This window comes from Trachypithecus francoisi, unplaced genomic scaffold (assembly GCF_009764315.1).
Source record: "Trachypithecus francoisi isolate TF-2019V2 unplaced genomic scaffold, Tfra_2.0 Lachesis_group9, whole genome shotgun sequence".
NCBI classification, from domain to species: domain Eukaryota; kingdom Metazoa; phylum Chordata; class Mammalia; order Primates; family Cercopithecidae; genus Trachypithecus; species Trachypithecus francoisi.
The window spans coordinates 51,233,436-51,260,116 of record NW_022681474.1 but is presented as its reverse complement, the minus strand read 5'-3'; the positions used below and the strand labels follow the sequence as shown (position 1 = coordinate 51,260,116).

The 26,681-nt window shown below is 55.0% G+C and overlaps 2 protein-coding genes across 5 annotated transcripts; one reads left to right on the top strand and one right to left on the bottom strand.

Annotated features, from left to right (window-relative positions):
* Positions 1-460: 460 nt before the first annotated feature.
* SNCG (synuclein gamma) lies at positions 461-7,878 on the bottom strand. Its single transcript, XM_033209022.1, has 7 exons — positions 7,819-7,878; positions 7,255-7,350; positions 4,882-5,112; positions 4,004-4,045; positions 3,556-3,683; positions 1,042-1,107; positions 461-757 (listed from the first exon to the last, which is right to left on the bottom strand). Exons 3-7 carry the CDS (start codon positions 5,000-5,002, stop codon positions 737-739), a joined length of 378 nt encoding a protein of 125 aa, XP_033064913.1. The 5' UTR covers positions 5,003-5,112; positions 7,255-7,350; positions 7,819-7,878; the 3' UTR covers positions 461-736.
* Positions 5,825-26,681, top strand: MMRN2 (multimerin 2). Of its 4 annotated transcripts, XM_033209020.1 has the most exons (8): positions 8,941-9,560; positions 11,290-11,376; positions 16,865-16,993; positions 17,078-17,184; positions 17,286-17,366; positions 18,126-18,299; positions 18,403-20,250; positions 25,087-26,681. In XM_033209020.1, the coding sequence occupies exons 3-8, from the start codon at positions 16,884-16,886 to the stop codon at positions 25,467-25,469; spliced, it is 2,703 nt and encodes a 900-aa protein (XP_033064911.1). In that variant the 5' UTR covers positions 8,941-9,560; positions 11,290-11,376; positions 16,865-16,883; the 3' UTR covers positions 25,470-26,681. The 4 variants fall into 4 exon arrangements, with proteins under 4 accessions (XP_033064910.1, XP_033064909.1, XP_033064911.1 ...); XM_033209019.1 differs by lacking the exons at positions 8,941-9,560; positions 11,290-11,376 and adding an exon at positions 5,825-6,309 and having other exon boundaries at positions 18,433-20,250; XM_033209018.1 differs by lacking the exons at positions 8,941-9,560; positions 11,290-11,376 and adding an exon at positions 5,825-6,309.

Here is a 26,681-nt window from a genome sequence, read left to right as displayed (position 1 = left end):
GATCCTCACTGGGTTTAGACTTCTCCATCTTTGAAAGTTATCGTCTGCTCCAGGGAGGATGTTAGGTGGCCCTGTTCCTCATGCGACCCTGGAGCCCAGGCCACACATGGAGGGAAGGCCCAGGAGCCTATCTTCACCTCCTGCTGACAGTGGGTTCCTCAGGGATGCAGAGCAGGCAGGTGGGGGCTACCTTGAGGCTGAGCTAAGCTGTCCTGTGGATGGGATTGTGAGTCCTGTCGAATGTCTTGGGGAGCCGAAGGCAGTGCTGCCTCCTCCATGTTAAAGGCAATGGGTGGGTTGGGGGTGTTGCTGAAGGCAGCGCCTGCTCTCAAAGGTCCCATGAATGCCGTGTGTGTGTCCCTGTAGGATACCTGTTCCTATCAACAGGCTGAACTCGCTCCTGTTCCTGGACGGACCTGGGGACCCTTCCTCAAGCTACACAGCACCCAGAGGAAGCATGGCAGGAGTGGGCTCAAGTTTTATTTGGAATCATTAAAAAAAAAAAAATTCACAGCAGCACATGTGGGGTCAGAAGGACCAGAGGGCGGGCGGGGCCGAGGGAGGGCAGTGAGGTCGGTGCAGCAGCACAGGTGGACAGGCCAAGGGTAGCCAGGGACGAGGGCAGGAGCGTAGGCAGCCACAGGTCACTCAAGGCGGGCACTCCTTGTGCTAGGAGGGGATGGTGTCCAAGGCAGAGGAGCGCTCCTCAGGGCGTCCGCGCTGGCCTGTAGCCCTCTTAGTCTCCCCCACTCTGGGCCTGGGAGAGAGAATGACCTGCACAGCCAGCTCCGGGCCCCAGCCCTAATGGGCCACCCTGAGTCGGCTGGGAAAGGTTGTCCCCTGTGCCTCATGCCTGAGGGGTCATCCGTGGGGGGACCTCCCACTCAGGTTCAGGGTTAGCCCTGCCCACAATCCCTGTGGGGGCTGCGGAAGGTCTGGTGGGTCCTGGGAGCCCAGGAGGGAAGCAGTGAGTCTGTGGCGGATGGGGTCTCTACCCAGGAACCCCCCCCCCATGGTACACCCCAGAAGCCCAGCTCCTACCTCCTCTGCCACTTCCTCTTTGGCTGCCTCACCCTCCTGTTGGGGGGCAGATGGCTTCAAGTCCTCCTGTAGGAGACAAAATGGGGCATGAGACCATGCAGAGAATGCAGAGACCCCTAGCTGCCCTGCAACCAGGGCCTTGTCTTCCCTGGCCTCAAGGAGGAGCAGAGGCCCCTCATGGCCTTGTTGTACTTGGAGGGGCTGGAGATGTTGGGGGTGTGCAGTTCAGACAATATCTGGGGCTCTGTCTGATGATGCCGAGGCCTTCCAGGGGCACCAAGTACCCTGGAGCCCAGCTTCACCCCTCAAGCTGGTCCCCAGTCTCTGGGAAGCCCCTAGTTGGGCTTCATTGATGAGGAACCTGGGTGGGGTGGAGTGGGGGTAAGAGTAGGCAGAGGCCCTGAAGCCCCAGGTCTGACCTTAGTAGCCCTACAAGGAAGGCCGGTTGGTGTTCACATAGGGACTCTGAGGCCAGGCAGGCTTGGCATGCAGTTCAGGGCCTTCGAGCTCAAAGTGGTGGGGTGTGTCGGCATCAGATCAGGCTTGCTCCAGGTCCACTTCAGTCCCGAGGAGCATGGGTCCCTCTCCTTGCCTCCTGGACAGGCTCTGGGCTCAGGCTGGTCAGGACCAGCAGAGGTTACACAATCCTCTCCCACTTCCCATCTTCTTCTATCTCCTGCACTCCATGCCAGCCAGACACTTGCGTGAGAGATCATGACAGCTGGGTATGTAGGACCACACTGGTGATTGGCCTGCACTCTGGCCTCAGCACCTGCCTCTGGTGGGGGGTATCCTGTCACCTCTGTGTTGCCCCAGGGCCATCCTGCCCCTTGACTGAGTAGGGCACAAAAGGGCAGTGCTGTGCTGGCTGGAGTCGGCCAGGCTCTCCAGGGGCAGGGCAGGTGGCCACCTGCTGAGTCCTGCCGCCCTAAGGTTGATCATGAGGCCAAGGGCATGAGCGGCTAGATAGTCCCTGCTGAGGCCTTTCACGGTTCACTGGGAGATGAGTCATGACTGGTTTTTGGGTGTCACCAGGAAATGAGTCTCCCTTGAGGTGGCTCCAAGGGCTCACTAGCCCTGCTCCAGGATTCACTAGGAATGCCCGGGCATTCTCACCCCAGCGTCTCTTTTGCTGGGGGTGAGGAGGGAGGGGCCTCCTGGGGCTCTATGTATTCTGCCCAGGACACATGATGATGATGATGATGGTCACCTTCCTCTGCTGGTTGCTCACATAGACCAGGAGAATCGCTTCATGGAGGTCATGGCCCTGCCTCATCACACAGCCCAGGGAGACTGACACTCTCACCCCCATCTTGCAGATGAGGACATGGAGGCCCAAAGAGGTTCCTTCACTTCTCGAGGTCATACAACGAGGAAGGGAAACTAGGAGAGGAAGCAGCTGCTAGCTCCAAGGACATGGAGACCCTGTGCTGGCCCTGGAAGCAGACACCTAGGCATTTCCCAGAGCCAAGAGGAGTAGGGCAGCCCCCAACCTTCCACCCACCCACTCCCAATGCAGGGGTTCTCAGTGCTGGGAGCCTCAGACTCCACCACCTAGGAGGTCTGCAGCAGGTAGGAGAGCTGGACACTGCTCCCCCACCACACCCCCAGGCTGGAATCCTAGCCCAGGCCAGGACCTACACTGCCACACGGTCTCTCAAAGTACAGGCTGCTCAGGGGAATTCCAAGCTCACATGAACTAGCCATGGGACCTTAGGCACATTAATCTCTCTGGGCCTTAGTTTCCACACTGTCTCATGGGATTTTGTGTCTATTAAACGAACTAATAAGCGTACAATGCATAAAGCAGAGCTTGCTGTGTCTCAGGTGCTGGGACAACTCACCCAGCAGACACCCGTCCCTGGGGAGCGCACCACTGCTCCTGTGCTGTCTGCTATTGGGCCGCACACACATGTGTACATTCACACACATGTACACTCACACATTTGCACACAAATGCACCCACATGCTCACTTAACACAAGTGCACGCACACATACGCAAAGGCAGCTGCACAGGGTAGGGTCAGAACCAGCACTGCTTTCCCACCACCAGGGGACGCTGCTTCCCTGAGGCTCCCAGCAGAAGGCAGTTGCCCCGCCCAGCGCAGGGAGGGAGGCTGGGCCCTGGGGGCGGGACGAGTGCGACTCAGCCCCTGGTGGGCCTGGTGACCACTGCCCGGGAAGCTGTCTGTCACCATGTGGGACCCTGTTTTCACTTATAAAATGTGGTGTCTCCTAAATGCTGAGAGCCGTCCAGAAAGAGTGGTTTTGAGCCTCACTTTCCTTGTCTATAAAATGGGCCCCCAAGTCCCCTCGATGGGGTGGTTGTGGGAATTCCAGACCTGAATGCTGGTCGAACAGCAAACACGGACCCCACCGTGCTCGGTGCTGAAACTGAAGCCACCCCAGCCCCCCGTCATGTTTCCTGGGGTGTGGAGTGGAGTGATGCCGCCTCTACCCAGCAGCCTCTCTGGGCCCAGGAGAGGACTGAGGGTCTGAGGGCCGGGGCTCACCTTGCGAACCACCCCGGAGGTGACCGCGATGTTCTCCGCCTCCTCCACGGTCTTGGCGGCCACAGTGTTGACGCTGCTCACCACAGCCTCGCTCACGGCGTTGGCCTGCTCCTTGGTCTTCTCAGCCACTGCGGGAGGACACTGACTGGCCTCCGCCCCAGCCCCCAGGCAGGCCTGCTGGAGTCAGGCTCGCAGCCCCTTACCAGGAGCTCAGAGCCCTGGCTCTGCTGGGACCCTCCCCTGCTCCCTCAGACTCCAGGGCACCTCTGATGCTGGTGGGGGTAAGGAGACACCCACCCTAGTTTAGCCTCATGATCTGCAAGGGTCTGCAGGGCTTGGGACCCCAGTTGGGGGTAAGGCAGGACTCTAGGTTTGAGCCCAAGCACTAGGATGCAGGAGCCCAAGGGGTCCCAGCCCCCACATGTCCCCTGGCCCTGAGGCTCCTCACCTGAGGTCACGCTCTGTACAACATTCTCCTTGGTCTTGGTTCCTGGGGAGGAAATGGAGCCGTCAGCCCAGCCCCCACTCCAGGTGTTGTAGGCCGTCAGGACAAACACAACAGAACAGCTGGACAAGCTGCAGGGTCCGCAGTGGGGGCCGGGGGCGGGGGGTGGGGCGGGAGTGAGGATGGTGTCTGCGGGCCAGTAGCCCCTTCAGAGGGCCTCTTCCTGCTGTGTCTGGAAGAAGTGGATGGATGGCAAGGGGACAGGACAGAAGGTGGGGGACAAGAGAGAGCAGGCCTGAGGTAGGGACACTGACTAGACCCAGGGTCCAGCCCCTGCCTGGGTGTGGCCAGGCCTCAGAAGCAGCAACAGGACGGGCCAGAGCTGAGTCATTGGTTTGACCTCCCCTTCCTCCTCTGGAGAGCGCCAGGAGAGGATGCGGGGGAGGGAACACTGAGCCTAGGTCTCATCCCCCAGCCCACCCCTTCTCTCTGGGGATGGTGGGGATCCGTGGCCTGGCGGCAGTCGCTCCCGTGTGGAGAGGGTGGGGGCCACCTGAGCACAGGCTGCTCATAGCTTCAGGGGCTCTAGGCTCAGGGTAGGCTGGTGTGCTTGGGCATGTCTTTGTGCATGCACAGACAGGTAGCCAGCCCTGTCTGCGGTCTCTGACACCCAGAGGCCCCGAGGAGGCCAGAGACAAACACACGTAGGTGTGCACAGGGCATTGTGGGTGCTCCAGGGTCTGGAGACCCCACCTTAATAGCCAGGACCTCACCCCCTCCCAAAATGCCTCCCTGGGGCTGGGGAGTAAGGTCTGGCGAAGGTAACTGGGCACCTCATCCTCTGGCCACCACACTGTCCCACCCTGCCATGCCCCACTTACCCACATACATGACCCCCTCCTTGGTCTTCTCAGCTGCTTCCGTCACCCCCTGCTTGGTCTTCTCCACCGCACCCACCACGCCCTCCTTGGCGATGGAGAAGCCCTTCTTGAAGACATCCATGGTGGGTGTGCAGGGTTGGGCTGCTGCAGGCAGGACAGAGCTGGATCTTCCTGCGAGCTGCGGGCTGGAGCTGGCTCGAGTGCTGCCGCAGCGGCTGTCCCCGCTGCCTCCTATTGACGCCGATGAAATATTGATGCGGAGGCCAGCTGGAGCCCAGCCAGCCCCGCGTGCAGTGGGGGCAGGGAGAGAAGGAGGGAGGGAAAGAGGCTCGGCCTCACCTTCCTCCAGGATAGGAAGGCAGAGACCAGGCTCCCTGGGCTCCTGCTGGCTCAGCCCAGCTCTCTTGCCCTGTGCCCTCCAGGGACTGGAGGGGGCTAGCCACCTCCCAACCCATCCCTGTCCCTCATTCATTTGCTGCCCTGCCCACCCATGGGGGCAGCTCTAGCTGGGTGCTCTTGGCCCTGGGGGCGCTGTGTCTATGCTACAACTGGACAGACAGGCACAGAGAGGGGAGGCGCCTTGGTCAATGTCCCCCAGCATCCCAGTTAGGGGTCAGGGCTCCACATAGGCCTGTCAGGTGAGAGTGGCCAACCTCCCGCGGCCTGTGCTGTGCAGCTACCCACCAGCATCCTGGATGCCGCTAGACCCTGGTTGGAGGATCTGAGGTGGGTGGGGGTGGGGAAATGAAGGACTTCCCCATGTCCTGGCCTCTGGCTGCATGCTGTGTGACCCCAGAATAGTCCCTTCCCTTCTCTGAGCTGAAGGTGCTGAGGAGGCATGAAGTGCCCCCCATTTCCCGGCCAGCAGTGTGGATGGGCAGCAGGTCCCCCAAGATGGACCTGACCACTTCCTGTGGCCCTACCTCGAAGTCCATGCTCTTTTCATGGCTCCCAGGGAGCAGGTTCCCATAAGGATGCATTTGGTGGGGCCACCCACTGTGTCTACCACATTCCCAGAGTCCCCTGAGCCAAGTCCTCAGGGATAGGAACTGGCTTGTGTGGTTGGCAGCGCCTGTGGGGGCCAGCCAGGGTGGCTGGGGGGCAGGACAAGACCCACCGGGTAGGCCGGCCCAGGCCACTTCCTCTCTTTGTTGTCCTCATATTTTCTTTTCCTCCTGAGATTTAACTTGAAGACAACGTCACTAGCAGTTTCTGGAGCCACTTGCCAAGGCTGAGTGTGAGCTGAGCCTGCCCCACCGCCAAGATGATCCTGAGCTTGCTGTTCAGCCTTGGGGGCCCCCTGGGCTGGGGGCTGCTAGGGGTATGGGCCCAGGCTCCCAGTACTAGGCTCTCGGATCTGCAGAGCTCCAGGCTACCTGGGGTCTGGAGGGCAGAGGCTGAGGACACCGGCAAGGACCCCGTTGGACGGTAAGAGGGCCTGGACCTTGGCAGAGGTCATGGAGTAGGATCTGAGTCCCAGCTTAGCTAGAGCAGAGCCTCTCTAGACCTCACCTCACATCTGTGAAATGGGCTAATCGTAGCTATCTGTTGGGCCAGCTGTGAGGCTGAACAAGTCTAGCCTGGACTGGGTGTTTCAGGATCCACCTAAGAATGACAGGGAGTTCCCTGTCGGAGCCACGGCAGGGAATGGGGCTTGGGGGCTGGTGGGGAGGCATAGCTCCTACCATCAATCACCCAGCATGGGGCACTGGGGGACTGTGGCTGAAGCCATCGCCAGCTGGCCTGGCCATGCGTCCTGTTCTTCGAAAGAAATCAATTCTGAAAGCTGAGACCCAGCAAGGCTGCCCTCAGATTTTGATCTGAGTTCCCTGGGGACCTGACTCTGAGTGCCCAGCAGTGAGCAGAGAGGGCACCCTGCTCTCCACAGCGTAATCCAGGGAGCTCTGCCTCAGCGACCCTGCAAGTGGGCAGGATGGTCTTGCAACTGGACCCAGAACACAGCTTTCCAACATTCTATTTATACAGGGCCAGGGCCCCTCCTGCTGATGAGGTATTGGGCCTGTAAGTCCCCCCGCATCTGCAACTGCCCCTCAGTCAGAGCAGCACATGCTGTTTACGGGGCTAGTCTCGGGGCCAGGCACCTTGCCATGTGTATCTCAATTCATCCCTCCAACAGCCCCACTTACAGAGGAGGAGCCCGAGGCTCAGAGAGGCTGAGGGCCTTGCCCAAGGTCACACAGCTAAGGAGCAAGATCTGAGTCTGACTCCAGAGCTCATAGTCAACTCTTTGCAGCACTCGGAGCCAGCCCCAACCCCCAGATGCTCCTGCCCCCACCCTCTTGCCCCCACACACCAGACCTGTTTGGCTAAGGGCATCTACATGGATGTAGGGAGTGAGGGGGGCCAACTTACACTTCTATGAGGTGTATGAGAGCCGCCATCGCAGAGCGGACCTGCCTGGGAGAGGTCTCATTTGGCTTCTGAATTGCAGGTTTGTTGGGTCCTTTCCTGAAAATGGATTTGACCAGGGAGGGGCAAGAGGCCCCTTAGTGAGGGGCTGGTGGCAGTGGTGTGGGGAGCAGTGGCTGAGCAGCTGGCCATGGAAAAACGTCATTCCCGCCTGCCACCAACTCTGCTCAGGGCTGGGAAGCGCAGGTGATTCTCAGTGGTGGGGCGGGGAGGGGGTGCAGGGCAGGAGCAGGGTGGATCCAGACATTCTGCTCTGATTTCAGCATCAAGGAAGCTCCACGCCTGAGTCTCAGGCCACCTTCCTCCTTTTGATGAAAGGGAGGATGAGGGGACTCGGTGGACAGGAGGGAGGAGGGAGCTGCTCCTCTTCCTCCCCGGGGTCTTGGTTGTGGGAGACATTGCTCCCTTAGCCCCAAGGAGTGAGGGTCTGGGAACTGCTGACGGGCAGCCCTGCAGGGGCCCTGCAGTCCTTCTCTGGGGGTTCTCAGAGTGGGAGGATGCATGTACCTGGACCAGGAATGCCCAGGTGTCCCAAGCCTGGAAGCCCCCTGCCTGCAAGGCTCTCCTTCCCACATCCAGAAGCTGCAGTCTCCACAGGACAAGCCCATGCTCTCTCAACAAGCCCGGATGGGCTGGTGAGAAAGGAAGGAAACGCCACGGCTTCCTGGGCTGATTGCTTCCCGTGCTCCTGTTACCAGGGAGGCGGAAGCGTGCTCCAGTCCCCGTCCCTGCAGCAGGGGAAGGGGAGGCAGATTGGGTTCCACTAGCAGGGGTGGTGACGTCGACACCATCACAAGGAGGCTCGGCTGCCAGAGTCAGGCATTCTGCCCTACCTTTGCCGCTCACATGTTTCCAGAGCCCCAGGGCTAGGCTGGGCCCTGGATGCAGGCCCCAATAAAACCCTTTGCAAGGAAAAGCTGGAATAGAACCACCATGTCCTCAGACTTCCCTGCGGTGGAGAGGTGAAGGGGTTAACTGCTTCTTAGGTCGCGAGGGACCCTGAGGGGCCCAGCCCAGGGAGCCAGCAGTCTGAGCATTAGGACTCTGGGAGGACAAGGCTCTTTCTGTGCCCTGACTCAGGGATGTCTAGAATGTGGGCGCCTCAGACCCAGGATTTGCTGTCCCAGTGGAACTCAGTCTGCGGTAGGGACCGTGCTGAGCCCCAGGCAAGGTGTCCTATCTATCACATTGCTGTGACAGCTCAGAGGGGTGGGGATGCCCCCCAGGGCCACAGAGCTCCTAAGTGACAGCGAGAGCCGGGGCCCACCCAGGCATTCTCTGTCCTGTCCCCCAAGAGGGTGACCGTGTAGGGGATGCTGCTGCCAGCAGGCTGGTTGGCCCCAGTCACCAGCCTCAGGCTTCTCCTGACCCTCACACAAGGAGCCTTGGGATTTTCCCAGCTGGGAGCTTGTGGCCCAGAGGAGTCCAGCATATGGCTAGAGGTCACACAGGAGCAGGGCGGAACACAAGCCACGATGCACCTTTTGCACTTGTTCCTCCCCCATCCTCACCCCCATGCCCGACCCCTGCCGGGCACAGAGCCCTTGGCATCAACAGGGAAGAGCCCCCACTGGCCAGAGCTGAAGATTCCAGAACCACGCTCAGGGGTTCTCGGCTCTGGGCTGGCCCCTGAGAGAGCCTCGGGCTTCTCTGCCAAGGCCCTTTTCTGACTCAAGGACAAAACCCTGTGAGTTTCTCCCCTGGAATGGTCAGGTTAATGGCTGGCTTCAGGGCATCAGAAAGCAAGGCTGCTGAGAACACGCCCTCCTTGCCAAGGAAACTTGAGGGCCCCTGGGAGGGCGTTTCCTGGCTGGGGAAGGGAAGGCATTCCACACAATCTGCATAATGGATGCGCCCTCCCCCACCTACAGGCTCCCTCCCCCTTTCCCCCAGCGCCCGCTCTGCTCTGTTTGCCGCAGAGGCGCAGCCACTTCGCATTTCAATGACGGGGGAAGTGCCTTGCTCAAGGTCACTGTGGGTTCAGGGAGGAGGAGGAGAGGAGAGCACAGGCCACCCACCTTCCATTTAAAGCTGCAAAGGAGTCCACATACCCTCCCATCTGGGTGGGGAAGCAGGTTGCGGCAACAGAAGACCAAGGGCAGCTCCAAACCAGGCCAGAGGAGCCCCACATTCACTCTGGGTTGGCCACTGGGAGATGAGGGCACCCAGCAGGACTCCCCAAGGGAGGGCACAAAGATGAAGCCAGCCTGAGACGGAGGGGCAGAGGGAAAACTGCGCGCTTCAGCAAGGTGGGCCGGGGGGCATGGGCATCAAGGGCCAGCAAGAAGCTGCCAAGAGCTGGAGGAAGCCAAAGCAAAGGTCAAGAATGTTCCCAGGGTTCTGGGCCAGCAGCCTGTACTATGCCAAGGGAGGGCCTGCCCAGGGCGGGGAGTGTGGGCAGAGAGAATAGCGGCGCTGAAGCCCAGGGTCTGGGCAGGTCAGCGGAGAAAGTTCCTGGGCAGGAAGGGTGGGCGGCATAGTTTCCACTTCCAGGAGCTTGAGGTGGAAAGTCCCGGTCACTCCTAGCAGACTGGCCCAGGCCAGGCGTGCCTGGGGCACAGGCCTTCCAGGCCCTCTGCAGTAGGTCAGAGGTTTGCGAGGAATGGAACTTTGTTTAGAGAGAGTTTCTCAACCCTGGCACTACTGACATTTTGGACTAGACAATTCCTTGCTGTGGAGTGTGGAGATGTCCTATGCATTGTAGGTATTTGGCAGCATCTTTGGGCCCCGCCCATGAGATGGCCAGTCGTGAGTAGCACCCACCACCCAGTCGTGACAATGCACCTGGGGAAAGTCCCCTCTCCTCCCATTGAGAACCACTGGTCTAAGAGAGATTTTTCCCTAGGACTGAGCCCATATTCCAGGAGTTTCCATGGGGCCCCAGGTGGGTGTCTGTGCAGGCAAGCCTGTCACCTGTGGCTCCTGAGCTCTGGGGCCAGCGCCTTCCCAGCCCTCTGTTTCAGTGTTGAGTGAGCATCCCTTCCTTCCATCCTTATGGTGAGGTGGCCCCTTTTTACGCTGACTGATTCCTTGGAGATGCACCGGCCCCTTCCTGGTCTCTGTTCCCATTGGCTGGCTGGCATATCAAATCCTGAGCCAACACCCATCGTTTTCATCCCTTGGCTTTGGAGTCAGTCTTGATAGTTGTGAGAGAAACGCCCTACTCATTGTTGTCTTCCAAAATGTTCTTTCTTTTTTTCTTTTGAGACAGGGTCTTGCTCCATTGCCCAGGCTCAAGTGCAGTGGTTCAATGTCGGCTCACTGCGACCTCCACCTCCTCGGCTCAAGCAATCCTCCCACCTCAGTCTCCCAAGTAGCTGGGACTAGAGGTGTGCACCACCACGCCCAGCTAATTTTTGTATTTTTTGTAGAGACAGGGTTGTGCCACATTGCCCAGACTTGTCTGAAACTCCTGGACTCAAGCGATCCACCCACTTGGGCCTCCCAAAGTGCTGGGATTACAGGCATGAGTCACTGTGCCCGGGTTCCAAAATGTTCTTGATTATTCATCTGCATTTTCTTTTCCTGATGAAAATGATTTTATTTATTTTTTAAAGTTTCATTTTTATTAGTTATACATACTCATAGGCAGGGGAGTGGGCCAAATCCAGCCCCTCACCTCTTTTTGCTAACAAAGTTTTATTCAAGCACAGCCAGGCTGGTTCATTTACATATTGTCAGTGACTGCTTTTGTGATACAATGGCAGAGTTGAGTAGATGGGACAGAGTTCATGTGGCCTGGAAAGCCTGAAACCATGGCCAGCATCAGGGGCGTGTGACCTGTGCAGTCACACACAAAGCCCTGCCCTCTGGAGGTCTCCTCCCTGGGTGTCATCATCTTGAAATTCTTCATACTTTTTGAAGGAGAGGCCCCACGTATTCATTTTGCACTGGGCCTTGCAGATTATGTAGCTGGTCTTGTGTCAAATATTTACTATCTGTACCTTTAGAAATAAAATTTTTTGATCTCCTGATTAGGAGTCAACTGGTTCTATAAGGCTTGTTGAGACAGTCAGAAGCCCCAGCTCCCTCTGGTCCCAAAGGCAATGACTTTCAACTTTGCAGGTGATTCTTTCGCATTTACCTCTGTATCACTAAATAACATGCTTGCATTGCTGCTTCTTGGGAGGTAGCATTATCTTTTTTTTTTGAGACAGAGTTTCACTCTTGTTGCCCAGGCTGGAGTGCAATGGCGCGATCTTGGCTCACTGCAACCTCCACCTCCCAGATTCAAGCGATCTTCCTGTCTCAGCCTCCCGAGTAGCTGGGATGGAGATAGCATTATCTCTGAGTCAGATCTCATTCCTACCCCAAAGCAAATGCATGCGCATGTATTCATAGGGCCACATGTACTGCTCAGCATTAAGCCTTGAACTAAAGTGAAACTTTTTTGCCCCCTTGCACACTTTTTGTTTTCCCTATAGTAAAAATTTAGAACTCCCAGAGTTCTAAAATTTCATGTGTCTTGCTTTTTTCTTTTGCTTATTCCGTGTCTTTATCACTAACTCAACTCCACACCCTCAGCCAGTTGTCCACATCTGCTCTCTACACTCTCATTCACACAGGGTGTCGGAGCAGCTGCGTCTTCTTGGAGATGCGGCTCCCAGAGCCTCCAGGTATGTTCCGATGTGGACTGCTGCCCTCATACCACAGCCCATTGTCGTCCTGGGGGTTCCCTTCACCTGGTTTTTATGTTGGAACCTATTTCCTGATCCCGTGCCTTCTGTTTCTTGATTTTCTCTGTTGTTTTGTTGGAGTGTTTCCTGTGGCACCATGGTTCTGCATCCTGGGTGTGCCATGCAATGACCCAGAGAGCCTTAAAATGCTGATGCTCAGGCCCTAACCTCAGGGGGTCTGGGAGACTATTATTTTTCTTTCTTTTTATTATTATCATTATTATTATTATTTTTGAGACGGAGTCTCGCACTGTCACCCAGGCTGGAGTGCAGTGGCACGATCTTGACTCACCACAATCTCCCGAGTTCAAGCAATTCTCCTGCCTCAGCCTCCCAAATAGCTGAGATTACAGGCGCCACCACCATGTCCAGCTCATTTTTTGTATCTTTAGTAGAGACAGGGTGTCACTATGTTGGCCAGGCTGGTCTCAAACTCCTGACCTCGTGATCTGCCTGCCTCAGCCTCCCAAAGTGCTGGGATTACAGGCGTGAGCCACTGTGCCTGGCCTCTTTTTATTGATTTCTGTAGAGATGAAGTCTCACTATATTGCCCAGGCTGGTCTCAAATTCCTAGTCTCAAGCAGTCCTCCTGCTTTGGCCTCCCAGTGTTGGGATGACTGGCATGAGCCACTGCACCTAGCCCAAGACATTATTATTATTATTATTATTATTATTGAGACAGAGTCTTGCTTTGTCACCCAGGCTGGAATGCAATGGTGCAATCTCCACTCACTGCAACCTCTGCCTTCTGGGTTCAAGTGACTCTCCTGCCTCAGCCTCCCAAGTAGCTGGGATTACAGGCGTGCACCACCATGCCCAGCTAATTTTTGTATTTTTAGTGGAGACGAGGTTTTGCCATGTTTGCCAGGCTGGTTTGGAACCCCTGACCTCAAGTCATCCCCCTGCCTTGGCCTCCCAAAGTGCTGGAATTACAGGCATGAGGCACCACACTCGGCCCCAAGACTATTATTTTTAAAGTGCCACACAATGGTTTTTTGTTTGTTTTGTTTGTTTTGTTTTGTTTTTGTTTTTGTTTTTTGAGGTGGGGTCTCACTATGTTCTCCAGGCTGATCTCGAACTCCAGGCCTCAAGCAGTTCTCCCACCTCAGCCTCTTGAGTAGCTGGGATTACAGGTGCAAGCCACCACATCTGGCTTGCATGATGGTGTTGATGTACAGGCAATATTTCAAACCACTGCTCATCAGGTAGTCTCCTGATGAAGGATACGTGGGAGGTAAATGTTCTGAAACCTGGGTCATTTGAAAATGTCTTTATTCTCACTCCCACACTGATTCATAGTTAGGTTGGATATAGGATTCTGGGTTGTAAATTATGTTTCTTCCGTATTTTGAATGCAATCCTCACTGTGTTCCAGTTTCCAATATTGCTGTTGAGAGGTTCAAAGCCATTCCAATTACCGATTTTGTATGCATGTGTTTGTCTTGGTTTTCCTCGCTGGAAGCATGTAGAGACCATCTTTGTTCCCAGAGTTCTAAAATTTCATGATGACATGTTTTGATATAAGTGTATTTTCATCATATTGCAGGTAATTGGTGCTGCTTTGAATCTGGAAATTGAAGTCCTTCACTTCCGGAATCTGTTTTTGGTTTGTTGTTGAGGTCTCGCTCTTTTGGTCAGGCTGGAGTCCAGTGGCGCAGTCATAGCTCACTGAAGCCTCAACCTCCCGGGCTCAGAGGACCCTTCCACCTTAGCCATCTGAAGAGCTGGGACTACAGGTGCACACCAGCACACCTGGCTAATTTTTCCATTTTTTTTGTGGAGATTGAGATCTTGCCATGTTGCTCAGGCTGGTCTCAAACTCCTGAGCTCAAGTGATCCTCCTGCCTCAACTTCCCAAAATACTGGGATTACAGACATGAGCCACCATGTCCAGCCTGATTTTTTTTCATTGATGATTTCCTCCCTCTGTTCTCTCTTTCTGAAATTTGTACTATTTCAATGTTACATTTGCAAGACTGGTCCTCTATTTTTCTTTTCTCTTTCCAATTTTTCATCTCTTTGTTTGCTCTTTTAGGGAAATTTCTTTACTTTACCCTCTGACATTACCATTAAATTTATTTTCATTTCTACTGTTATGTTTTTAATTTCCAAGAGTTCTTTTTTGTTCTTTGAATGTTCACCCTTCCTCTCCCATCCCCCCCTCATTTTTTTTTTTTTTCATAGCTTCCTGGTCTTGTGTCTTGGGTGCAGTAATTTATTTTATCAACCTGGAAAATCTTAGTGCAAATGTTTGAGTGGTTCTCATCTCCTTACGCAGGCTTGGTTTTTGTCCAAGTTGGTATTTTTCTGTTTGCCCACTTTGACCTCTTTTTTTTTTTTTTTTTGAGATAGGGTCTTGCTCTGCACCCAGGCTGAAGTGTAGTGGCATAATCATGGCTCACTGCAGCCTCGAACTTCTGGGCTCAATCAGTCCTCCTACCTCAGCCTTCTGAAGAGCTGGGACTACAGGCATGTGCCACCACACCTGGCTAATTTTTTGTAGGGATGAGGTCTCACTATGTTGCGCAGGCTGGACTCAAACTCCTGGGCTCAAAGGATCCTCCCACCTCAGCCTCCCACAGTGCTGGGATTACAGGCATGCGCCACTGTACCTGGCCCTCTTTTGGAATACAATGTTTCTCGGGTAAATCTTGGATGTCTGCTCACTTGAGAAAGACTGAGAAACTGACTGGAAGCTGGGGTGTATGAATACCCTTTACTGACCCATTTTGTCATAGGATCTTCTGGTTGGCTATTTTTATGGGAGAACCCCTGGTGTCAGCAGCTTTGGGTCTTTTCCTCTCAGGCTGGCTCATTTTCCTGAGAAACTTTTCCAGTCTGCTGCTGAGAGGGTAAAGCAGGCTAGGGGCTCAGCACTCAAAATATGGTCACTCAGCTGGGCACGGTGGCTCATGCCTGTAATCCCAGCACTTTGGGAGGCTGAGGCAGGTGGATCACGAGGTCAGGAGTTCGAGAGCAGCCTGGCCAACATAGTGAAACCCCGTCTCTACTGAAAATACAAAAAAATTAGCCCGGTGTGGTGGCGGGCGCCTGTAATCCCAGCTACTTGGGAGGCTGAGGCAAAGAGAATCGCTTGAACCTGGGAGGTGGAGGTTGCAGCAAGCCGAGATCACGCCACGGCACTCCAGCCCAAGCGACAGTGCAAGACTCCGTCTCAAAAACAAGAAAAAAAAAAAAGTCACTCGAATCCCCCACCCTTGCCTTTCCCAGCATATCCCTGTGTGACAGTGCCTGACGGCCCCAGGACAAAAACCGGCTCCAGAGACTAAAATCCCAGCACTGACAGTCACTTTATCACCAAGGCCTCTGAACGCTGCTTTCTAAGAGCTCACAGATGTGGCCACTTCTCCCACGTCCACCATCACTCAGTCCAAGCTGCCATTATCTCCCCCCAGACCCTGGACACAGCTGCCAACATCTTGCCCTCCCATCCTCTCTACACCCAGGAACCAGGGTGGCTCTTTCACACCACTTCCCTGCTGAAACCCCTCCATGACTTCCCGTGCCCTCAGGACTTAAGCCAGCTCCTCCGCTGAGGTCTGGCTTCTCCTTTCATCCCAGCCTCCTTCTGCAGCCCCTTCCTCACCCCCATGCACCCCTGTCACATCCGGTGCCTCATCCAACTTTCTGGCTTTAAGACATAGCCCCATTAGCTCCTTCTCCTAAAAGTCTCTGCAGATCCGAGCACCTCTCACCCATTCTAAGAGTGCTGCTCTCCCTGGGGACCCTGAAGGGAAAGTCTGTACCTCCACATCCACACCCTGAGCTTGAGCGCAGCACCGGGAACCCAAGAGGAGCTGAGCTGTACTGTGCCACGGAGATCATTGCCACTTGCCACTTTGATGAGCTCTGTTCTGGGAGCTGGCTGCCTGGGGAAGGGCTATCTGACCACTGCCACTGACCCCGTGGAGTCAGCCGCTGGGTCAGTGAACTGGGGCTCCGTCAGCATGAGCGTCCCCCCACTCCTGGGATCACCACAGTGCATGCTGGTGAAGGGCCAGGATGGAGGGGTTACCTCTCAAGTGTGCAGGATACTGAGTGTGACCTCCAACCACCTTGCATGACCTTGATGTGGTGGCCATCCCAGAGAGGACACTGCTTCACCCAGCTGCTTACCTTTCCTTAGGACAACTGTTTGAAAGTCCCTTTCTAGAATGATCCTAATGGGCATGGCCAGGGAGCTGGTCCCTCACATAAGTAGCAACTGGGCAGGCTGCCAGGGCAGTTGGAATGGGGCAGTGGAGCTGTGTTCACAGAACACTTGTCAGGAGCCAGGCACCTGGTGTTCCTCTGCCCACTTAAAGGAGGGCATTACCATCGCCATTGTATAGACAGGGAAAGAGAAGCTCACTAAGTGCCTCACTCGGGGTCACACAGAACACGTGAGGGATTCGAACCCAGGACTCTCCAGCCCCAGCTGCACCTTGGTAGCAAGAGAAACCGTGAGAGCTTTCTGGCTCTGCGGCTAACCTCACCAAAGGGAATCCATGCAGACAGCTGCAGTGCACATGGTGTTTTCCCCACACTCTGGCTGTTAGTTTTGTTGGCTAAAACAGTCATCACCCTGGAGCTGCTTTTCACAGTTCTAGATTTTGGTGGGTTTCTCAGCCTCTCTCTGCTGGCTCGGGGAGGCTTCGGGAAGGGGGTGGAGCAGGTGCCCTCTTTGCAGGTAGGGATTGTGAAACATTTGTTCTGGAGCCCAGGGATGAATAATGCAGAGGGCTCTCTTCACAAGATAATGGATTCCAGAATCCCAGCACTGCTCCAGCAGGAGGTGGGGACTGGCGGCTCTGCACTGGCACCCCCTGTTGACCTGGGCGTGGCTCAGCAGCTTTCTCCTCTTGCTTGTTTTCCAGTAACTGGTGCCCCTACCCGATGTCCAAGCTGGTCACCTTACTAGCACTTTGCAAAACAGAGAAATTTCTTGTCCACTCACAGCAGCCATGTCCGCAGGGAGCTCCAGACTGCCAGAGAGTCAAAGTCATGTGAGTAGGGGAGGGTGGGCCATTCGCCCAGGCCTGGAGCGAGCCCTCCCTGGAGTCACTGAGTCAGCTCTCCTCCTCCTCCAGGTACCGCATGGCCCACAAGCCAGTGTACCAGGTCAAGCAGAAGGTGCTGACGTCCTTGGCCTGGAGGTGCTGCCCTGGTTACACAGGCCCCAACTGCGAGCACCACGGTAGGGCTCCCTGCTGCCCCCCTCCCCACTTGACCTCTGATCCCCAAGGTCAAGCAGCTCCTCTGACCACTGGGGTCAATATCTAATGCTTTCTTTTGCAGATTCCATGGCAATTCCTGAGCCTGCAGATCCTAGTGACAGCCACCAGGAACCTGGGGATGGACCAGTCAGCTTGGAACCTGGTGTGTTGCTTTCCAGAAGGGGCAGGCAGACAGGCAGGCAGGCTGCTGGGGCCCATGTAGCCAGCTGGCCCTTTCTCCTGTGATACAGCAGTGCCATTTCAGGGAAACCTTGCCTCCAGAATCAGCAAGGCCTCCTCTGTGGCCTGCACCACCTAGCACCTTGAAGGCCAGGCTCACAGGGCCCCCAGCTGCCTGCTGGCCAAGCACAGACACCCTTTTCCTTCACCCCATCTTCTGGGAAGTACTGATTCATCTGACACTTTCCTTGTCCCCTGAACCACACAAACCCTTGTGCCTGGAAAAAGCATTCTCACCCTTCCCCATAGCGCTAACCAGAGCCAGGAAGTCGTACTGTCCTTGGTCTTGGAGTCAGCACAGGAAACCCACCAAAAGACATCATTTGCAGCAGGGCCCTTCAAGGCTGTGCCCAAGATTGAGAAAGCAAATGAGTTTCATTATGTGGTGAAGTATATATTGACAAGGGCTGCCAAGAATGAAGTTGTGAGGCCATGTGCATGTGCTGAGGAGGGGAGTGGACCATGATTGATTAGTCATGTCTGCTGTGGGTGTAGGAGGCAGGATGAGGGTTCACTTGCTATGCATTTGCCCTCCAGGGGCTTAAGGCTTCTAAGCTCCTGCTCAGAGGACATCAGCAGCTACCTTCCCTGCTCTCAGCCCTCAACGATCCTTCTCTGAACCTCGTGATCATCCCAGGCCTGGTGAGTTAGCCCTTGACATTTATGTCTGCTGTGTATTTAGGCCACCTGGCTGCAGCAATCAGTGAGGTTGAGGTGCAACAGGAACAGCAGGAACACCTTCTGGGAGATCTCCAGAATGATGTTCACCAGGTGGCAGACAGCCTGCCAGGCCTGTGGAAGGCCCTGCCTGGTAACCTCACAGCTGCAATGATGGAAGCAAATCAAACAGGGCACGGTGAGTGGCAGGCTCTAGGGGCTGAGGAAGAACCTGGTCACATTGAGGGGAGGAGGGGAGGACCCCGCTGGTCCCAGCCTGGGAGGAATGTCTGCTCCTGCAGGGCTTGTGTCACACCACACGTCTGTTGCAGAGTTCCCTGACAGATCCTTGGAGCAGGTGCTGCTACCCCACGTGGACACCTTCCTGCAAGTGCATTTCAGCCCCATTTGGAGGAGCTTTAACCAAAGCCTGCACAGCCTTTCCCAGGCCATAAGAAACCTGTCTCTTAATGTGGAGGCCAACCGCCAGGCCATCTCGAGAGTCCAGGACAGTGCCGTGGCCAAGGCTGACTTCCAGGAGCTTGGTGCCAAATTTGAGGCCAAGGTCCAGGAGAATGCTCAGAGAGTGGGTCAGCTGCGGCAGGACGTGGAGGATCGCCTGCACGCCCAGCACTTTACCCTGCACCGTTCGATCTCAGAGCTCCAGGCCGATGTGGACACCAAATTGAAGAGGCTGCACACGGCTCAGGAGGCCCCAGGCACCAATGGCAGCCTAGTGTTGGCAACGCCCCAGGCTGGGGCAAGGCCTGAGCCTGAGAGCCTGCAGGCCAGGCTTGGCCAGCTGCAGAGGAACCTCTCAGAGCTGCACATGACCACGGCCCGCAGGGAGGAGGAGTTGCAGTACACCCTGGAGGACATGAGGGCCACCCTGACTCGGCATGTGGATGAGATCAAGGAACTGTACTCCGAATCAGATGAGACCTTCGATCAAATTAGCAAGGTGGAGCGGCAGGTGGAGGAGCTGCAGGTGAACCACACCGCGCTCCGTGAGCTGCGCGTGATCCTGATGGAGAAGTCTCTGATCATGGAGGAGAACAAAGAGGAGATGGAGCGGCAGCTCCTGGAGCTCAACCTCACGCTGCAGCACCTGCAGGGTGGCCATGCCGACCTCATCAAGTACGTGAAGGACTGCAATTGCCAGAAGCTCTACTTAGACCTGGACGTCATCCGGGAGGGCCAGAGGGACGCCACGCGTGCCCTGGAGGAGACCCAGGTGAGTCTGGACGAGCGGCGGCAGCTGGACGGCTCCTCCCTGCAGGCCCTGCAGAGCGCCGTGGACGCCGTGTCGCTGGCTGTGGACGCTCACAAAGTGGAGGGCGAGCGGGCGCGGGCGGCCACAGCGCGGCTCCGGAGCCAAGTGCAGGCGCTGGATGGCGAGGTGGGAGCGCTGAAGGCGGCCGCGGCCGAGGCCCGCCACGAGGTGCGCCAGCTGCACAGCGCCTTCGCCGCCCTGCTGGAGGACGCGCTGCGGCACGAGGCGGTGCTAGCCGCGCTCTTCGGGGAGGAGGTGCTGGAGGAGATGTCTGAGGAGGCGCCGGGACCGCTGCCCCTGACCTATGAGCAGATCCGCGTGGCCCTGCAGGACGCCGCCAGCGGACTGCAGGAGCAGGTGCTCGGCTGGGACGAGCTGGCCGCCCGAGTGGCGGCCCTGGAGCAGGCCTCGGAGCCCCCGCGGCCGGCAGAGCACCTGGAGCCCAGCCACGACGCAGGCCGCGAGGAGGCCACCACCACCGCCCTGGCCGGGCTGGCGCGGGAGCTCCAGCGCCTGAGCAACGATGTCAAGCGTGTCGGGCGGTGCTGCGAGGCCGAGGCTGAGGCCGGGGCCGGGGCTGCCTCCCTCAACGCCTCCCTTGACGGCCTCCAAGACGCACTCTTCGCCACCCAGCGCAGCTTGGAGCAGCACCAACGGCTCTTCCACAGCCTCTTTGGGAACTTCCAAGGGCTCATGGAAGCCAACGTCAGCCTGGACCTGGGGAAGCTGCAGACCATGCTGAGCAGGAAAGGGAAGAAGCAGCAGAAAGGCCTAGAAGCGCCCCGGAAGAGGGACAAGAAGGAAGTGGAGCCTTTGGTGGACACGCGCGGCACAGGGCCTGTGCCAGGTGCCTTGGGCGCGGCGCTCTGGGAGACAGGTGAGTTCCTGGACCGGGGAGACTGGACGAGTCTAGGAGGCCAGGGCGGGCTGGCGGCAGCTCTTCTGCCTCCAAGAGGGCCAGGAAGAAAGAGAACAGCATGGCCATCGGTCACCCTTATTGGGTCCACCTTCCCCTTGGCCCACCTGCTTTTCAGGGGTGTGGGCCTCTCAAGCTACCTGGCTTATAGGGAGACAGGAGAAGTCACCAAAACCACCTGCTAGTGCCATAGCCCGTGAACAGCAGAGCCTGGAGGCCACATGCACACCAGGGCCGCGTACTGCTCCTGCTGCAGAGAGGGGAGCGCCTCCTGCCCTGCCAGGGCAGCCCTCAAGCCCTGGCATCTCAGCTCTTCACCTCACCCCCTTCATTCCCATGTGCGTTTAAGCCACTGTTTCTAGGTAGAATGTGGATAGGGACTGTGGCCACTTGCAGCCCCACTTAGCTACTGTTTCACTTTCCATGATTTTAGTTTCTTTTTTCTGTTTTTTTTTTTTTTTTGAGATGGGTCTCACTTTGTTGTCCAGGCTTTGTTGTACAGTGGTGGGATCATGGCTCACTGCAGCCTCGACGTCCCCAGGCTCAGCTGATCCTCCCACTTCAGCCTCCAGAGTAGCTGGGACTTACAGACATGTGTCACCATGCCTAGCTAATTTTTGTACTTTTTGTAGAGATGGGGTCTTGCTATGTTGTCCAGGCTGGTCTCAAATTCCTGGGCTCAAGCAATCTACCCACCTCAGCCTCCTAAAGTGTTAGGATTACAGATGTGAGCCATGTGCCCAGCCTTGATTTCAGTTTCTTGCATTAACCACAATGAGAAAATAGGTGAGTACAGTAAAATAAGATTTTGAGAGAGGGAGAAACCACATTCGTATAACTTTTATTGCAGTATATTGTTATAATTGTTTTGTATTTTGTTATTGTCATTAATCTCTTACTGTGCCTAATTTACAAGTTAAACTTTGGCATAGGTATTTACATAGAGGGGAAAAAAAGTATTTTTGGGTTTAGTACTGTCTGAGATTTCAGGCACCTGCTAACATCTTGGAACACACCTCAGTGGACTGTACAGGGAAAGCCATGGGCCCTGTAAGGAGCTCATTCCCTCTGCAAATACAGTTAACCTGTCTGACCGCTCTGTGCTAGTCCCCTTCCTAGGCTTTACCACAATGACCCATCCCAACAGATCAGTGACACACTCATCAGCACTATCACCTTATGTGAAACTGAGGCACGAACAGAAGTTTCCTGCTTGCACAGCTAGTGAGCAGCAGAGGAGCACTGTCTTTAGGGTGCTCGTGCTTCCCCTCCAAAAGGCACTCCATGGCTGGTCCCTGCAGGGCCCTGGGCCTGGGAGCTGGCTTTGAGGTTGAAGGGATGTGCGACCAAGCTTCCCATCCCCTCCCTGAGTGTGGTCCTGGGAGGGGGACAACTAGGCTCTGTGTCTCAAGTGACTCTCTCTGTCAGAGGCTGGCCTTGGAGCTGTGGCCACACCCCACCCCCACACAGGGCTAAGTACAAGGCTACCATCTTGGCCATGGCCATGTGCAGCCTGGCGTGTGGCAAGTCCAAGGCCTTGTTGAAGGTCCCGTCCCAGGCAGCCCCTGCCCCTGCTGACCCTCCCTATGGCCCAAGAGGCAATGTGGAGCAGTGGAAGGGAAGCACCCAGGCTCTGGCATCACTTGTCTGTTTCTTCCTCAGTAAAATGGCAGAATCCCTACCCACGTCAAAGTTGTGTTATGAAGACTGCTGCGTTTACCAAATACCTAGCACGAAGCTTACCTCATGTGGGAATGCAGTCAATGTTTTCCCATTTCCCCAGCATTTTCAGGGTCCAGGCTGTGTCCACCTACACTGACACTTCTCTCTTGTTTCCTCTTGTGGTGGTGCAAGGCTTCAATATGCTGATGACTTTCAGAATTTGCCTCATGGTTTGGAAATGTGTTTACCATGACGATATTTATTTCAAAAAAATGTTTTCCTTCAAAACAAATTTCCAGGCTGGGCATAGTGGCTCATGCCTTTAATCCCAGCAGTTTGGGAGGCCGAGGCGGGTGGATCACCTGAGGTCAGGAGTTTGAGACCAGCCTGGCCAACATGGTGAAACCCCATCTCTGCTAAAAATACAAAATTAGCCGGGTGTGGTGGTGGGCGCCTGTAATCCCAGCTACTCAGGGGGCTGAGACAGGAGAATCATTTGAACCTGGGAGGCAGAGGCCGCAGTTAGCCGAGATTGCGCCACTGCACTCCAGCCTGGGCAAGAAGAGCAAAACTGTCTAAAAAAAGAAAAGAATTAGCCAGGTGTGGTGGCAGGCACCTGTAATCCCAACTACTTGGAAGGCTGAGGCAGGAGAATCGCTTGAACCTGGGAGGCAGAGGTTGCTGTGAGCCAAGTTAGCTCCACTGCACTCCAGCCTGGGCGACAGTGTAGGAGTCTGTCTCAAACACAGACACACACCCACACACACCCCAAATTTCCCTTTATTTGTCAGTAGGAAGGCTGTAGGGCTTGAATGTGTGCCCTGCAGGGAAGCACACTCTGAGTTTGCACAGCCCTTCCCACATCTTAGGGCCTGTCTGGCGAAAGGCTGTGTTGGTGGGGGTCTCCCTCTGCGGCGAAACTCCCTGCGCAGGCGCCCGGACGGAACGGCCGGAACAAGGGCCTAGCACCAGTAGAGGGCGCTGCGGGCAGGCCTGCCTTCGGCTAGGCGAGAGACCCACCTGCTGGGTGTTAGGGGAATTGCAGAGGCAGCCGCTGGCCTCTGACTTGGCACAATCTTTTTTTTTTTTTGAGACGGAATTTCACTCTTGTTGCCCAGGCTAGAGTGCAATGGCGCCATCTCGGCTCACCGCAACCTCCGCTTCCCGGGTTCAAGCGATTCTCATGCCTCAGCCTCCAGAGTAGCTGGGATTACAGGTATGCGCCACCACACCTGGCTAATTTTGTATTTATAGTAGAGATGGGGTTTCTCCATGTTGGTCAGGCTGATCTCGAACTACCGACCTCAGGTGATCCGCCTGCCTTGGCCTCCCAAAGTGCTGAGATTACAGGCGTGAACCACTGCGCCCAGCTGACTTGACACAGTCTTAACACAAATGGGAAAGCTATTCCCAACTGTCTAAGTCTCAGAAAATCTTCCAAAACTAGAGAAAAGCAACATTTTTTTATTCAAAAGTCTTGCTGAATTGGGAGTCAAAGAGCTGAGGCTCAAATTCTGGGAGCCAAGTCAGTAATTGCTCAGCAAACTGCTCCTTTACAGGCTTTGGTTTCATCACCTAAGAAGTCGGGACCTTGTTTTAAACCCCTACAGAGGGAGCAGGTTGAGGAACCCCACGGTAGACATGACCTCGTTGGTGCCAAGGCCAGTGTCATAGCCAGGACCCAAGTAGGACTCACCCTTCCTGTGCCGTCTCATGACCCTGTCCCCACCTGCCCAACCATGCTGGCCAGGCAGCATGACTGGCTTCTTCCTGGCTGTTTGTGCACCCTCCACACATGGCAGCTTCCTCTGCCTCTGCCCGTGCATGGGCCCAGCACCAGTGTTCTGTCAGTGTTCCTGTCCTAAGGCTGGCCAAAGTGCTCCCTGCAGAGAACCAGAAGTCAAGAGATTCAAGGTCTGCTCCCAGGAGGCTTGGTAATTTACTAGTTGTGTGGTCTGGAGCAACAAGCTTTTCCTTTCTGGGCCTCAATTTACCCATATGTAATTTCAGGGCTTTGTGCAACATTTTGAAAAACCACATTAAGATGACCAGCTCACACCTGTAATCCCAGCACTTTGCAGGGCTGAGGTGGGAGGACAACTTGAGCCCAGCCTGGGCAACAGAGCAAGACTCTGTCTCTACAAAAAATGAAAAATTAGCTAGGCATGATGGCACGTGCCTGTAGACCCAGCTACTCAGGAGGCTGAGGTGGGAGGATTGCTTGAGCCCAGGAAGTTGAGGCTGCAGTGAGCCATGATCTCAATGCACTCCAGTCTGGGCAACAAGAGACAATTTATCAACTAAAAAAAAAGACCAGCTTTAAGGGGCTTCTCTTCCCTGGCTTCACTTGCTCTTTCCTTCTTTCTCCAAGGTTCTGTCTTCAACATCCAGGAGGATCCAACCTTCATAGCTCTGCAAATACCTTCCCAGTATTAGCATTATTATTACCTTGAGGATGGATATTTTCTCTCTTTCCCCTGAGTATCTCAAGATTCTTAGCAAGTAGTGGCCTGGGAGTCAGAGACCCGTGTTCCCGTCCCAGCCTGCCATTTACAAACCATGTAACCTTGGGCAGCCGGTGAAGGATTCAACCTGTTTTGTCAATCAGGAATACTGTCTCTCAAGGAAGGTGGAAGGAAAAGGAATCAAACAAGAAAGTGCTTTGTGGCTGGGCATGGTGGCTCACCTGTAAGCCCAACATTTTGGGAGGCTGAGGCTGGAGGATCACTTGAGCCCAGGAGGTTGAGATCAGCCTGGGCAACATAGTAAGACTCCCTCTCTACCAGAAAAAAAAAAGGGGGGGGGGGGGCTGCAGTGTCATGACTGCCACTGCACTCCAACCTGGGAGACAGAGTGAGACCCTATCTCAAAAAAAAAAAAAAAGAAACAGCGTTTTGTTAAAATGTTAATCAGCTGAGACAACAGACTTGCATTTTCTTTCCTCTCAATTAGTGAAAAACTGAGAATTTGCCATCTAGCTCTGCTCCTGCAGTAACACTGCTGTTGGGAATATCTAGGTTATCTAGAAATAGTGACCTATTTCCAGTGCTAATAAGGTGAGGACAGCGGGTCTCAGGGTTTAATTTCCCACCCAGTGGCGTAAGGGATGAGTCACTGAGCACTTTCATGTTTCAGGATCCCCTGTGGCTTTCTATGCCAGCTTTTCAGAAGGGACGGCTGCCGTGCAGACACTGAAGTTCAACTCTACGCACATCAACGTTGGCAGCAGCTACTTCTCTGAACATGGCTACTTCCGAGCTCCTGAGCGTGGTGTCTACTTGTTTGCAGTGAGCGTTGAATTTGGCCCAGGGCCAGGCACTGGGCAGCTGGTGTTTGGAGGTCACCATCGGACTCCGGTCTGTACCACTGGGCAGGGGGGTGGAAGCACAGCAACGGTCTTTGCCATGGCTGAGCTGCAGAAGGGTGAACGAGTGTGGTTTGAGTTAACGCAGGGATCAATAACAAAGAGAAGCCTGCCGGGCACTGCATTTGGGGGCTTCCTAATGTTTAAGACCTGAACCCAGCCCCAATCTGATCATACATCACAGACTCGCCCAGCTCTCCCTGGCCTGGGGCTCTGGCCAAGGATGGGCTGGAGGTCATTCAGTTGGTCTGTCTTTTCCCTGGAAACCTTCTGCAAAGACAGTGTGGTGTATGTGGCCTCCCTCTAGCTGCACGGGGCTTGGCCATTTCTCCATGATGAGAAGGACTGGAATGCTTCTCCAGACAGGACATGGTCCTAGGAAGCCTGAACCTTGGCTTGGCATGCCTTCTCAGACAGCCTGGCGTGGGCTCCAACTCTTCGCCACACCCTGTATTCTACAACTTCTTTGGTGTTTTGCTCCTCCTGTGGTTGGAAACTTCTGTACAACACTTTAAACTTTTCTCTTGCTTCCTCTTCTCTTCTCCCTAATCGTATGATAGAAAGACATTCTTTCCCAGGAAGAATGTTTAAAATGGAGGCAACATTTTGGCCAACACTGAAAAGCACTAGAGGGCAATGGGATTAAACCAGCCTGCTTGGTCTCTATTAGTAATGGAGACGACAGTCTGGCCAATCAAGGGAAAGGAAATTAGTATCTTTAGTTTCGGTCATTCCTTGTACGATATGGTTTGGCTGTGTCCCCACCTAAAATATCATCTTGAATTGTAATCCCTATAATCCCCACAATCCCCACATGTCAAGGGAGAGATCAGGTGGAGGTAATTGGATCTTGGGGCAGTTCCCCCATGCTGTTCTCGTGATAGTGAGTTCTCATGAGATCTGATGATTTTATAAGTGTTTGGTAGTTCCTCCTGTGTTCATTCTCCTTTCTGCCACCTTCTGAAGAAGGTGCCTTGGTTCCTTTTTGCCGTCTGTGATTGTAAGTTTCCTGAGGCCTCCCCAGCCTTGAGGAACTGAGTCAATTAAACCTCCTTCCTTTATAAATTACCCAGTCTTGGGCAGTTCTTTATAGCAGTGTGAAAATGGACTAATACATTTGTATTAATCTGTAATTTAAATTTCATGTCTCTTTCTCCTTGCCTTACATAGAGTAAAGGCCAAGACATGCCAAACGTGAACTAAAATGTGTAGGGCCTTCATCTTTTTTACTTCCTCCAGTATCTTGGGACCATCGTAATTCTTGTTAGCATCTCTAACCGGGAGGCAGCTGAGGGAGGAGGGAAGGAAGACTGTAAAAATCCCCCTCAATAATGATCAAATTTGGAATAAAGTGATGCCCTTCAAA